Here is a 14894-nt window from a genome sequence, read left to right on the forward strand (position 1 = left end):
GGTTTATTTATTTTGCCAGGGAGGCTGCGGGAGGGTTTTTTTTTAATTAAAAAAAAAAATATTTCATGCAGCCAACTGAAAGTTGGCTGCATGAAAGCCCACTAGAGGGCGCTCCGGAAGCGTACTTTCGATCGCCTCCGGCAATCGAAAGTAACAAGATAGGCCGCAATGAGCGGCCTATCTTGTTTCGCTTTCCTCGTCGCCATGGCGACGAGCGGAGTGACGTCATGGACGTCAGTCGACGTCCTGACGTCAGAGCCGCCCGATCCAGCCCCTAGCGCCGGCCGGAACTGTTTGTTCCGGCTGCGCTGGGCTCGGGCGGCTGGGGGGACCCTCTTTCGCCGCTGCACGCGGCGGATCGCCGCGGAGCGGCGGCGATCGGGCAGCACACGCGGCTGGCAAAGTGCCGGCTGCGTGTGCTGCTTTTTTCAGAATGAAAATCGGCCCAGCAGGGCCTGAGCGGCGACCTCCGGCGGCATACCCCGAGCTCAGCTCGGGATTACCGCCAAGGAGGTTAAAGGATAAATCCGCTGACTTGGAATATTGTGTTAGTGATGCATATAGTCTAGGACACTTTGACCAGTCCTGATCCTCTTGTTTAAAAGGAAACCTTCTTTTAAACGATCTTGGAATGAATAACCTCTTTTCAGGCTGTTTCTACTGAGAAGATATAACACTTTTAATGGATATATGCACAGGAAAAGTGCTGCTACCTAAGTCTTTCAGATCCCTATATATATCATCCTGAGCCGATGCCTCAGGAGTTGACTCCGGAATCTGCTCCGAATCATATACTGGGAATCTAAGTCTCTAGCCTCCCCTTCCTCAAGTGACTCCTCAGAAATATCCTCAAAAGATTCATGAGGGGAATCAGGTTCTACAGGGCCCAAAATAGGGGGGTAAAGCTTGAACAGCCTGTGCTTGCTCCTGTGTCAGTGTCTGTGACGTTTGCGGCTGTTCCACAGTCTGAATCTGGGTCTGTACTGCCATTGACTGAGTACTATCCTTCATGGAGTAAAACATTAACAGGAAAAAGACTCCATGAATATTGATAAGGAGGGTGGAGTCAGGGATACACACCCAATGGGCTGACCCTATGGCAGGGTGTACTCACACAGTATATAAGCCTGGTCATTGTGAACAGCACTCAACTCTGATATGGGCTAAAATGTTGACAGTTTGAATGTGTGTGTGTGCGTGTGTGTGTTCTTACACTTGCACTGTATATATGATTCCCTCCAGGGTCGCAGGACTGAAACATGTCGAGTATGTTTAGTTAGTGCACCAGGTGTTTATGTACCCCCATAATGTCTGCTTATGTTTGTGGATCGATAGGGACTGTACAGCAGCATAGATGCAACTTGAACCCAGACCAATCCCCTATAGGACAGGGAGCCCTTGATATTAGTGGTCTCTGGCCTTTGGTTCTCTTGCCTTATGCTATGCTTCCTCCCTATTCTAACATTATTTAATGACACACACTAGTTTGTGCGATAACCTTGACACAACTACAATTGAACCCTTCTATGCTGCGTATATGGTTGCTCGCCCTTTTACATTTGTATTTTAATTGTATCAAATTAAAGTTACGTTTTAGTGCGCTACGGGCCTGTCCCGCCTGGGAATACGTGTAAAGCCCCTAGACTAGCCAGGTGATGTACAGTACACATGATTTTCATGTATACTTTATACAGTGAATGCATTATGTCTGATGTACTGGTTACTGTAGTAGTCTGGTCATTACTTTATTTAGTCAAATTCATTATGTGATTCAGCGACAATATTACCAGTTACTAGTTGTTTAAAGGGAACCTGAAGCAAGCAAAATTATTTAAAATAAACACATAACATAGCTGAAAATGAATATTACATACTAACCTCACTGTCATTTCCTCTCAGCAGCTCACCATTTTCTTCTTAGTGAGCCCTTCCAGTTCTGACAATATTTTGTCAGAACTGAAATATACCAGTTGCTGTCAGTTACAACTGAATGTGCAAGGTAATGTCTATGTTTCCCTATGGCTCAAGTGGGTAGTATTACAGTTTAACAGTGTGCTGACCAGGAAGCTGTTATGAGGTAGTGGCCATTTTTTAAATAGAGGACGGAGAATTACATTGATCACAGTGGACAAACAGGAAGCAGGAGAGGAGAAAGAGATTGAGTAGTAGACTACACGGGAGGTAAGTATGACCTGTGTATGGTTATTTTAATTTTTTATTTTCAGTTCAGGTTCTCTTTAAAGATAATGGAGGAAAGCATGTGGACTGTACCAATATATTCTCATATGGAGAGCTGCATGTGCATGTTAAAGCTGAATTTCAGAAGCTTATTTATTTATTTATTGCAGCTGTACCCAAAATAAAAAATGAATTGTGTGTAACATAAAAAGCCTTTTAAATACCGTACTTCTATCTGTGTTGGAGGAGGGGTGAGCATTTAATCCATATTGTACTTTTCTGTCTGTACCCATACCCCATTACACTGGGCACAGTAGGAGGCAAAGGAACACAGTACTGTGACTCCAGTGTGGGTGAGGCTAAAGTTAATTAGCCATAATTTTCATTTCATTTCACGGAAGCAGACATATTGTTAACATCCTGCGTTTACCAATAAGAAATTGCCAAATTGCTGACACAGCTGAGGAATCAAACTGCAACTTGTGCTTAGTCACATATGGGGTGGGGGGATTAGACAGGCTAAATGCTCTAAATACATACAGGGTGCATTTCTATGTTTTCCTTCTGTCCTGAGCAGGAGTTCAGGTCCACTTTAATAGATAGCATAGTGTGTAGACTTGGTGATTGATAACTGGGCCCTAATGCTCTGTATAAAGCTATCTTATCTTAACTTATCTACAGTAAAAATTGGGGCTTTCTTGAATGTTTACAACATTAAATTAGCAGACAACATATTAAATATAACATTTTAATCTGTACTACATTCCAAAATCAATAAATGTAGAAAAGAATTTAAAACTATTTTTGGTACTAAATAATATACATTATACAAATATAAAAAGTAACTATTTATGCACCATTCAGTGCATACTCTTAATCATTCTGGGCAGATAAAATATTTTTTTTTGTGGAATGAGTCTAATCCTTCACCTTGTGAAAAAAATAAATAGAAATCTTCCTAATCAAATTATTTAAAAATGGTCAAATATGCTACTGGTCTGCCATGGTTCCAAATTCCCCTAACTCAGTAAAGACTCAATACACAGTGTATATCTACTATGTCTTCAATTAACCCCACATTTCCTTTTGAGCCTGCTAATGAGCCTTCCTACTGACTCATCAAAGTCACTACCAGTAGTTACTAACTAAAAATGGAGATGGGCCTTAAAGAAAACCTGTAACATAAAAAAGTGCCCCAGGGGGGTACATAACTCGGAAGGGGGAACCCTCTGAAACCTATCGAAGCTTCCCCCGTCCTCCTCAGTCCCATGGTGGTCTCGCTGGGCACCTCAGAATGGCGGCCATGTCAATATTTACCTCTCTGGCTCCAGCGCAGTAGCGGCTCTCGGCTCAGGATCAGATCCAAGTTGGGTCCACTCTACTGTGCAGGCATTTCTGCCTGATCCCGAGCCGAGAGCCGCTACTGCGCCTGCGCTGGAGCCGGGGAAGGCAAATATTGCAGGCCGCTACTGCGCCTGTGCCACAGCTTGACAAGTTGTCGGCTGTGGCTTCGGAGGGGCCCAGCGAGACCACTGTGGGATAGAAGAGGATGGTGAAGCCTCGATAGGATCTAGAGGCTTCCCCCACCCGAGGTAAGCACTCCCCCCAGGGCACTTTTTTGTTACAGAGTCTCTTTAAATAACCCTGTACATACACAGTACTACTACAATCCATTATTCTAAACTCTTGGACACTCTTAAGGGGCCCATACACCTAACGTTTTTACCGCCGATATACGGCCGATTTGATCACAGTGATCAAATCGGCTGTGAAATCGCCGCGCACACCGCTGGCAGAATGATCGATTTCCGTCCGAAATCGATCGTTTCCGTCGTTTCCCGCCAATCCATCCGTGCGGAAGATTTTTCTCGTTCGCCAGTGGGTCGGGAGTGCGCCGATAGCGGCGTTCGAATGCCCGACGACCGACACAATGCAGCGGGTATACATTACCTGTTCCGGAGGGCGCTCTACTGTTTAAACTTCCTGCCGGGCAGGAAGAAGTGAAGCATGCCGGAGGCCAGACCAGAGCGGAGAAGAAGACAGCAGAGACCAGGGGAGTCGCGCCGGCGGGGCAGGTATTGTGCGCGCGGGGGGGGGGGGGGGGGGGATTGTGATCGGTTTCAGGCTGAAAACGATTCACAATCTGTTTGCAGTAAGGTGGCCATACGATCCCTCTCTGATCAGATTCGATCAGAGAGGGATCTATCTGTTGGTCGAATCTGATGGCAAATCGACCAGTGTATGGCCACCTTTAAAAACAAATTTACTGGAGCCCAGACCGAAGCATTAAGTTTTAGAATTGAGCTTTATTATCCCAAAAGACATTCATGGTAGGAAAAAAAAGGAAATCAGAAGTCAACCCAACATAGTAGGGAACCACTACTTGTAAGAACAGGGTTCATTTTTTTCTGAGGCAAGGTTGTCAAGTGATATGGGGCATAGACCAATGCCAGACAAAACTCCCAAAAAATAAGTAATCCTAAAAAAGAAACAACAAAACCATCAAACATCAACTGAATGACATGAACTGCATAGTGCAAGTTCTGGAAAATAGAGCTGCACAGATTTTGCAGCAACTTCACATCATCGTAAGTGTCTCATAGCTGCAGCATAGCAATAAAGGGGAGGCTATTAAGATTAGGCAGCACCAGGAGTCTTAGGGCTAGGCTAGGCATAGGTATAGGAAAGGTTCTGTGTGTGAGTAGGGTTAGGTCATAGTAAAATATTGGTAAAGATTACCAATATTTTACTATGGGAATTAAGTAGTAGAATATCAATATTCTACTACCGGCATGCATGTTTTTTTTCTAGAAACATGCAAGCTTACTTGCTGGTTGCCATAACCAACTCTGTCCTGCTTCATTTACGTTATTGAAACTTTAGACCACACCTACATTTAATATAAACTAATTAAATCTTACCTTCCCATTGGCTCTGTTGATTTTACTGACGGTGTCAGCAATAATTACTTTATCTTCAATGCTATCACTCAACTTCTTGTATTTTGGGTTCTTGCTTATTTCCAAATAATCCCCTTGGAATGGCAGTCCGACACTGAAATAATACATTTGATATTAATTGCTTATTATACAACAAATTTTCCATATTATAAAATGTTTCCATTTATATAAAATATTGATTCATTTAAATGCATTTTAAATACATTTTCTTTTCGAGTCAAGTTATAATTGCCTGCAGTTTTCCATACATTAGACTTTTTTGTACAAAATAAAAAACAAAGAATAATGAAAGATAAAATGAAGAGGAAAACGAATGCCTATAAGGTCTTAAAACAGGAGGGGGCCGAGGCTGCACTAAGCAATTATAAGGAGTGCAATAAAAATTGTAAAAAAGAAATTAGGCAGGCAAAGATTGAAGCTGAAAAACAAATCGCTAAGGATATCAAATCTAACCCAAAAAAGTTGTAAAAGTACATTAACTCTAAAAAAAGAAAGGTTGACTGTATAGGACTCCTAAAGGATGAGGGGGGGAACTCAATGGTGGATGACCAAGGTAAGGCAGAGTTATTAAATGCTTTCTTTGCTTCTGTCTTCACAAAAGAAACAGCACTGTTGCAAACTACAGAGGCGGAAGAGTCTCAATCTTCTAACTGTAATATTAAATACTTAACGCAGGAAGAAGTGAAGGCAAGACTAAATAAATTAAAAATAGACAAGGCACCTGGTCCGGATGGCATGCATCCTCGGGTCCTAAGGGAATTAAGTTTAGTTATAGATAAACCCCTTTATCTTATCTTTTGTGACTCTCTTGCAACTGGCAGAGCCCCAGTGGATTGGCGTACAGCCCACGTTTTCCCATTATTTAATGCTGAATACACACGGTGTGTTCGCGCACTCGATTTCCCGCTCGATTCCCGTCGATTCGTTTATTTCCAACATGTCCAATTTGGATTTCGATGGATCGTTAGGTCGATTCGGCATACTTTGCATGCGAATCGACCTAATGAGCCATCGAAATCCAAATCGGACATGTTGGAAATAAACAAATCGACGGGAATGGAGCGGGAAATCGAGTGCGCGAACGCACCGTGTGTATTCAGCATTAGAAGGGCAATAAATCAGATCCAGGAAATTATAGACCTGTAAGCTTAACATCAGTTGTATGCAAACTATTTGAGGGGTTACTAAGAGATACTATACATGACTTCATAGTAGAAAATAATCTTATTTCTCAGCATCAACATGGGTTTACTAAAGACAGGTCCTGTTTGACTAACATGCTCAGCTTTTATGAGGTAGTGAATGCTAATATGGATATTGGGAATGCTGTAGATGTGATATACTTGGACTTTGCAAAGGCCTTCGACACTGTTCCCCACAAAAGTTTGGTGCAAAAGTTGAGGATGCAAAGACTGTGGAAGAGTCTGTGTTCATGGATAGGGAACTGGCTAATGGACAGAAAACAAAGAGTTGTGGTCAATGGATCGTACTCAAAATGGGAGACTGTTAGCAGTGGGGTCCCACAGGGGTCTGTTCTGGGTCCAGTGCTCTTCAATTTATTTATTAATGACCTAGTAGATGCAGTAGTGAGCAATGTTGCTATTTTTGCAGATGATACAAAATTGTGCAGAATCATCAACTCTCAGGAAGATAGTGTCATATTGCAACAGGATCTGGATAGGATGGCTATATGGGCACATACATGGCAGATGAAATTCAATGTTGACAAATGTAAAGTCATGCATTTTGGACGTACTAATGGTCTAGCACCATACAAAATAAATGGGATACAGTTGGGGACATCAAACTTGGAGAAGAACTTAGGAGTACTCATTGACAACAAGTTAAATAATCGTACTCAATGCCAAGCAGCTGCAGCTAAAGCTAACAAAATTTTGGGATGCATTAAAAGGGAAATAAAAACTCGAGATGCTAGCATAATATTGCCCTTCTTTAACTCTCTAGTAAGGCCACATCTGGAATATGGAATTCAGTTCTTGGCACTACATTACAAAAAAGATATTGCAGTTTTAGAGCAGGTGCAGAGACGAGCAACAAAATTGATACGTGGGATGGAAGGTCTCACTTATCAAGAAAGGTTAGATAAACTGTTTTTATTTAGTCTAGAGAAAAGACGCCTTAGAGGGGATCTAATTAACATGTATAAATACATCAGAGGGCAATATAATAGCTTGGCGGATGAGCTTTTTGTCCCTAGGCCTTCTCAAAGGACTAGAGGACATGATCTGCGCATGGAGGAAAAACGTTTTAGCCATTTATTTAGGAAAGGGTTCTTTACAGTAAGCGTGATTAAGATGTGGAATGCATTGCCACAGGAAGTCGTTATGGCAAACTCTATACCTGCATTTAAAGGGGGCTTAGATGCTTTCCTTGCGTTGAAAGACATCCATGGCTACAATTACTAGGTAATGCCTAATGATGTTGATCCAGGGATTTTATCTGATTGCCATCTGGAGTCGGGAAGGAATTTTTCCCTTTAGGGGCTAATTGGACCATGCCTTGTAAGGGTTTTTTCGCCTTCCTCTGGATCAACAGGGATATGTGAGGGAGCAGGCTGGTGTTGTACTTTATACTGGTTGAACTCGATGGACGTATGTCTTTTTTCAACCAAAATAACTATGTAACTATGTAAACTGTGAGATTATAACATTCCTGCTTAATGTGAATTCTTATTGGGCTTCTTCGGGGAGAAAAGTTGATACTCCCCTCCCTAATGAATTACCTTGTTGCTCCAGGATCTGGACCAGACTTCTCCCCATTTGCTTCTACAGTATAATCTCATTATAGTAAACTCTGATATAGTAAACATTAGAGTTTATTAAACTAAATGTTCAGGTCCCAGCAAAGCACCATTATAAGTATGGGAATAAATATGGGAATAACAGCTGGTAACGTAAACCCTGATATAATAGAACGGCTGTTCTGCGGCTTACGAACAACCCGTCAATACGAACGGCCCGATCCCATCGCAATTACATCATTTCCACACAGGGGATGTTTCAAGAAGCAGCTTCAAACTTCCCCTTAGACCCGGGCATGTCCCCTGCAGCAGCAGCAGTGTTGGACTCACCTCCAAACCAAGTCTAATGCTGTCCATCCTCCTCTCTCCGCCACCAGCCAGCTCTAGTAAATGGCATAGCTTCTCTTACTGGATGCCATGTGACAGAAAGCGGTGTTGTACGCTTGAGGGAGTAGGAGGCGGAGTGGCTAGGCCGACAGCGCTGAACTGAAACTGGAAGTACAGCACTGCTGCTGTATGGAGAAAGTGGTACAGGGCCAGAGGGGGGACAGAGGCACAGAGTGGACAAAGAGGGATAGAGGCGACACAGATGCAGAAGGCACAGAGGCACTGAGGGAACACGTGCACAGAAGGGAGAAAGACACACAGAGGGGACAATATACACAGTAGGGACATAGGCACTGAGGGGACAAAGACGGATAGAGGGGACATAGATGCAGAAGGGACAGAGGCACTGAGGTGACACATGCACAGAAGGGGGAAAAAACAGAGGGGACAACAGACACAGAACAGACATAGGCACTGAGGCGACAAAGAGGGACAGAGGGGACAACAGACACAGAAGGGACAGGGGCACTGAGAGAACAAAGGGGGACAGAAACACAGAGGGGACAAAGAGGGGCAGAGGCACAGAGTGGACAGAGAGGGATAGAGGGGACACAGATGCAGAAGGGACAGAGGCACTGAGGGAACACGTGCACAGAAGGGAGAAAGACGCACAGAGGGGACAACATACACAGTAGGGACATAGGCACTGAGGGGACAAAGAGGGATAGAGGGGAGATAGTTGCAGAATGGACAGAGGCACTGAGGTGACACATGCACAGAAGGGACAAAAAAACTCACAGAGGGGACAACAGACACAGAACGGACATAGGCACTGAGGCGACAAAGAGGGACACAGATGCAGAAGGGACAGGAAGCACTGGGGGGGGGGGGGGGCACATGCACAAAAGGGACAAAGACACACAGAGGGGACAACAGACACAGAAGGGACAGGGGTACTTGGGGAACAAAGGGGGACAGAAACACTGAGGGGACAAAGAGGGGCAGAGGCATAGAGGGGACAAAGAGGCACAGGAGACAAGGAGACACAGAGGGGAAACAAAAGCACTGAAGGGTTCAAACACGCATTGAAGGGGACAGAGAGACACAGAGGGGAACACTGGAGGCAGAGGGGGGCACATAGGAGACACAGGGGATAGAGGTGGAACAGTGTTCCTCGTTCGTTAACCGGGTACTACCTGTATTCTGACCTATTATATCAGGTTTTACTATACCTGGTTTTTGGCCTCTGTGGTATTCTGTAACCAACTATAGTGGAAAGTGGGTGGGCACATGCGTCAAATGTCAATTGGAGACCCATGAGCCGAGGTCGGTGTACGCCGATTACCGCAAATGCACCAGCCGTTGAGACCTGTGCATACTGTGTAAGCTGCAGCCTGATTACTTATGGAATTGCCTCATCTGTGATTTGCTTGTGCATGGCTGCAACCTTACAGCATCATCCAAGCTACACAGAAATGTGGACAGAAGAGAACGCTATAAGTATTGTACCTGTGTTAACTCGTGAGATCTATGCTTCCTGTGCAAGCTGTTGCATGATTATTGCATGCAAATCCCTGCATCTTGCAAAATGTGCATTTTGATCTAGCTTAACATTGTCTGAATTTACTTACTGAAGCAATAAAAAAAATACTCCCAATTATTGACTGAAATAGGATACAGTACTACAGTATACTTTATGTGCTTGCGTTTGACAATTTCTGATAAAGTAAACTTCTTAAATACTAAAAACCACTTTGCCCAGTCTCTTGGAGTTTACTATAAAGGGATTCTACTGTAACACCATCGGTATGGTAAAAAATTAAAGTTAATGGCTAGTTGCCACACACTCAAGGAGGCTTACATTAACATCACATAATGCAAAAGCTATGGGTGGGATGTGGCAGCCATCTTTTCACTGGCAAAGGTTAAGATCTTGCTGGAGGATTCATCAACGTACGGGGAAAAGAGAGGACCTGATCTTTAAATAGAAGCAGCAAAGACAAGTAGGGTGCAGAGGGACAACTTTGGGGAGGTGAGTGTAAACTTTTCTCCCCACTGGTAAATTTTAATATTGTAGAGTTATGCTTTCATAAGATAAACTAAAGTTAGCCGAAACTGGTCGCATGTATTGATCAGACAAGCTGGAACCGACATGCTCGACATGAACCGACTTGAGCCGACATGCTCGATCGGGTATGCGGTGGTAACGGGGTGCAATAATTGTGAACAATGAACACAACTGAAATCCCCGGCCACTTCTACCCAAATGTACATGTACCCCCTTGGTGCCCCTGCATTAAGACTTTACCTGTCCAGTATCTGACACTGTCTGCCCTTCTCTTCCGGATTTGCGCCCCACGTGGTTGCCACTGCTTTGCACGAGGGACACGTGTGACGTCACACAATTGACGTCACGTGCAATTCAGCGGCAACCACATGGGGCGCGAATCTGGAAGAGGAGTGCGGACACAGTGGCAGACACCAGACAGGTAAAGTATTAATGCAGGGGCACTGCCAGGTACATGCACATTTAGGGAGACATGGTCGAGGGCGGTGAGGTGACATCACAAGGCTGATGCCCAAAAGATTTCATACTGAAATTAATTGGGAATCAGCCTGCGGTTGATGGCAGCCAACAGATCTCTCTCTTATTAGAGAGATCTGTCTATTGGTCAAACGGCTGCCAAAATTGCTAGATGTGTGGGTATCTTAAAAGTGCTAAACTCAAAATACCCAATAGTATGGTGCACGACACATCGGCATGGTGCGGGTGGGTTGAGAAGGACAACAATGCCCTCTGCTTACACTAGGCCAGGTCAATCCACAGACACATTGAGGGCTGTTGTACAAGTTAGGACATTTTTAGCCACTTGCCGACCGTCCACTACGAATAGGCGGCGGCAAAGTGGCACCCCCAGGACCGCGTAACGCCGATCAGCAGCGGCACCTGGGGGACTGATTAGCTGGGGATTGCGCGCATAGATGCGCGAACATCCGCTGGCATTAGGCACCGCCCACCCGTGGCATCAACGAGCTGGCCAATTAGCAGCGCCGGCAGGTTGTTAACCCTGCGATTGCCGCATACAAAGTGTATAATACACTTTGTAATGTATACAAAGTGTATTATACAGGCTGCCTCCTCCCCTTGTGGTCCCAGTGATTGAGGGACCACCAGCGGAGGAGGCAGCTGTGCATGTAAACACACCAGCACACTGATCCTGCCCCCCCTGCCCTTTGATCGCCCACAGCATCCCTCAGACCCCCCCCCCCCCCCCCCCGATCACCCCCTCAGACCACTGTTTGCACCCACTCACCCCCCTAATCACCCATCAATCACTCCCTCTCACAATCTGTCAATGCTATATTTTAGATTAGGTCCTAAACTGCCCCTTGGGCGCTCCTGATCACCTCGCCACACCCTCAGATCCTCCCCATACCCCCCCCCCACCCCCTGTGTACTGTATACACCTATTCTCCCCTGTAATCAAACACTGATCACCTGTCAATCACCCATCAATCACCCCCTGTCACCACCTGCCACTGCCACCCATCAGATCAGACCCTAACCTGCCCCTTGCGGGCACCTAATCACCCACCCACACCCTCAGCAGTGGTGCTCACCGCCAGGTCGTGATCACGCTTACGCGTGGATTCACGACCATTTTGACGCATTCCGCCTCAGACACGCTAAGCCGTGAATAGATTTTAAACCACGAAAATCTGCTTCGGCTTCGCGTGAATGCAGACAGAAATCCGCATTCACGCTCGTGAAACCCGGCGCTGAAGTCGTGGTTAGCGGAAATGCGTCAAACTATGCGGAAGTGACACATTGCAGGCCAATCAGAGGGCCCCAGCCAGGCCCTAGCAACCAATCACAGGAGGAGAGCTATGCCCTCCCCTCCTGAATATAAAGCGGCGGCCATGATGGAAAAGCTCTGTCCTTGCTAGACTGTGGTGCTGAGAGGATTATCTCCAGGCCATTGTTGTTTGAGCAAGTGCATTTATTGTGTTAAAAACAAAGCGTTTTTTTTTTGCTAACACTGCTCTTATACTGTACACAGTTAGCTAGTCAGTGAGTGATTGCTGTAGTTAGTTGTAGTCAGTGTAGTGTAGTGGGAGTGTGGGAGTCTAGTGATTATTTAACTGTGTGTAGTGCAGGCAGGTTCAGTGCTGCAGTGTAGTCAGTGTAGTGGGAGTGGGGATTATCTGTGTGTAGTGCAGGCAGGCAGGTTAGTGCAGCTGCAGTGTTCACTTGTATATTCCAGTGACAGTTATACACTTGTACTATTTGCAGGCAGCCAGTCACACCGCCGGCGCCGCCACTCTCTGCCAGCGCTGTTCATTCATTCTGTCAGTGACCTTGTGCCATGCCCAGTGCCCACTGCTCGCTCGCTGGCATATAAGCATCTCATTACACAGTGTGACATCCTTGTGTGCCCACTGCATCCTTCAGTGACCTAGTTGTATATCCAGTGCCCACTGCTGTGCCCACTGCATCCTTCAGTGACCTTGTACTGTGCCCACTGCATCCTTCAGTGACCTAGTTGTATATCCAGTGCCCACTGCATCCTTCAGTGACCTTGTACCGTGCCCACTGCATCCTTCAGTGACCTAGTTGTATATCCAGTGCCCACTGCATCCTTCAGTGACCTTGTACTGTGCCCACTGCATCCTTCAGTGACCTAGTTGTATATCCAGTGCCCACTGCTGTGCCCACTGCATCCTTCCGTGACGTTGTACTGTGCCCACTGCATCCTTCAGTGACCTAGTTGTATATTCAGTGCCCACTGCTGTGCCCACTGCATCCTTCAGTGACCTTGTACTGTGCCCACTGCATCCTTCAGTGACCTAGTTGTAGATCCAGTGCCCACTGCTGTGCCCACTGCATCCTTCAGTGACCTAGTTGTATATCCAGTGCCCACTGCTGTGCCCACTGCATCCTTCAGTGACCTTGTACTGTGCCCACTGCATCCTTCAGTGACCTAGTTGTATATCCAGTGCCCACTGCTGTGCCCACTGCATCCTTCAGTGACCTTGTACTGTGCCCACTGCATCCTTCAGTGACCTAGTTGTATATCCAGTGCCCACTGCATCCTTCAGTGACCTTGTACTGTGCCCACTGCATCCTTCAGTGCCGTTGTACTGTGCCTGGTGCATCCTTCAGTGACCTTGTACTGTGCCCACTGCATCCAGTGATTCATTACTAGCAACATGTCTGGTAGGGTTTCGCGGGGTGAGAGGAAAGGGAGTTCAATTGCCTCAGCCACTTCTGGGACTGCTCCACGTCCAGGGAGAGGACGCCCAGCTGTACGTGGTCGTGATGCAGCAGAAAGGGGGGCAGCAAAGCCTGGGCCGAGTCAGCGGACGCCATTGTCCAAATATTTTAAAGTTTCTGGTCCCCGTGTGGTGGTTGAGCAAATGGAACCTGACGTACTCATGGACATCATGACTTCCTCCCAGACCTCTACTGTGAGCACCACTCCAAGCAGCAGCAGCCAACGTCCCATGCTTGTTGTGACATCCACCCCAGCACCCACTGGTCAGCAGCCCTCCCAGGATGACAGCGTTCTGTCCCTCAGTCCGGCATCTAGGAACCTGCTGATGCAAGAAGCTCAGGACTTACTGGGGACTGATGTGGCAGAGATTGAGATCGGGCCACAATCACAAGCGTTGTTGAGTTCTGGTGATGAAGAAGAAGGGTCTGTGTCTGGGGATGTAGGGACAGAAGAGGAGGCGGGGGAGTCAGAGGAAGAGCTGGATTATGATGATGCTGCTGATGATGACGACGTTGTGGACCCTAACTATGCGCAACCTGCTGAGTCCGGGGAAGAATGGTCAGAGCAGGATGACGAGTCACCTCGGCCTAGGCAGGGATATCGCCATATGTCAGGCAGGGGCATCGGCAGCAGTGGGCGTGGAGGAAGTAGACCGGACACTGCATCAGCCGGCACCACCACCATGCAACCCCCGGCAACTACTACCACACATTGTTCCACTGCACCCTCTGCTAGTGGGGGCCGCAGTAAATGAAAGTCACCAGTGTGGGATTGCTTTGACGAATGTACTGATGACAAAAGGTATGCGGTGTGCAGGTTATGCAGCAAAAGATTGAGCCGTGGGAAAAGTCTGAGCAAGATGGGTACCTCATCCCTCCAGGGCCACCTGAGAAGCCGCCACTGCCACGAGTATGCGGAGTTTAAGAGGAAGCAGGCACTGCTGGCAGGGGTTCCTGAGAGCACAAGGCCCACCAGCGCAGCAGCATCATCCCTCCCTCAGGGTCGTGAATCCCCCACAGCAGCAGCAGTAGTAGCACGCAAGTGCTCTTCCACCTCGGCTACTCAGGACACAGACATTGAGGCTGGCAGCCAGTGGTTATCTCTCTCCTCTGTCTCCCCTGCATCCCAGCATCGTCAGACCCTGCTGAGCGACACCTTTCAGGGTCTGACCAAGCCTCTGCCTCCAAGCCACAGGCGGATCCGCAAACTAAATGGCTTGCTGGCCCGGGCCATGGCATCACAGCTGCTTCCCTACTCCCTGGTGCAGGAGGGGAGCGCCATGCGGACGCTGCTCCAATTTGGCATCCCCGAGTGGCAAGTCCCCAGTCGCCACTATTTCAGCAGGAGCGCGATCCCAGCACGCCACAAGTTTGCGTTGGAAAACGTGGCCCG

At 46.8% G+C, this 14894-nt stretch overlaps 1 protein-coding gene across 4 annotated transcripts in view; it reads right to left on the minus strand.

Moving 5' to 3' along the window:
* MYO1B (myosin IB) overlaps positions 1 to 14894 on the minus strand; it is a 927952-nt gene that overhangs the window by 27811 nt on the left and 885247 nt on the right. For all 4 annotated transcript variants that reach the window (XM_068244859.1, XM_068244861.1, XM_068244860.1 and 1 more), the window contains one exon: positions 5100 to 5232. In XM_068244859.1, coding sequence (XP_068100960.1) covers positions 5100 to 5232 — 133 coding nt within the window. The remainder of the gene's footprint in view (positions 1 to 5099; positions 5233 to 14894) is intronic.

The sequence above is a fragment of the Hyperolius riggenbachi genome, chromosome 7 (assembly GCF_040937935.1).
Source record: "Hyperolius riggenbachi isolate aHypRig1 chromosome 7, aHypRig1.pri, whole genome shotgun sequence".
Classification (NCBI taxonomy): Eukaryota; Metazoa; Chordata; class Amphibia; order Anura; family Hyperoliidae; genus Hyperolius; species Hyperolius riggenbachi.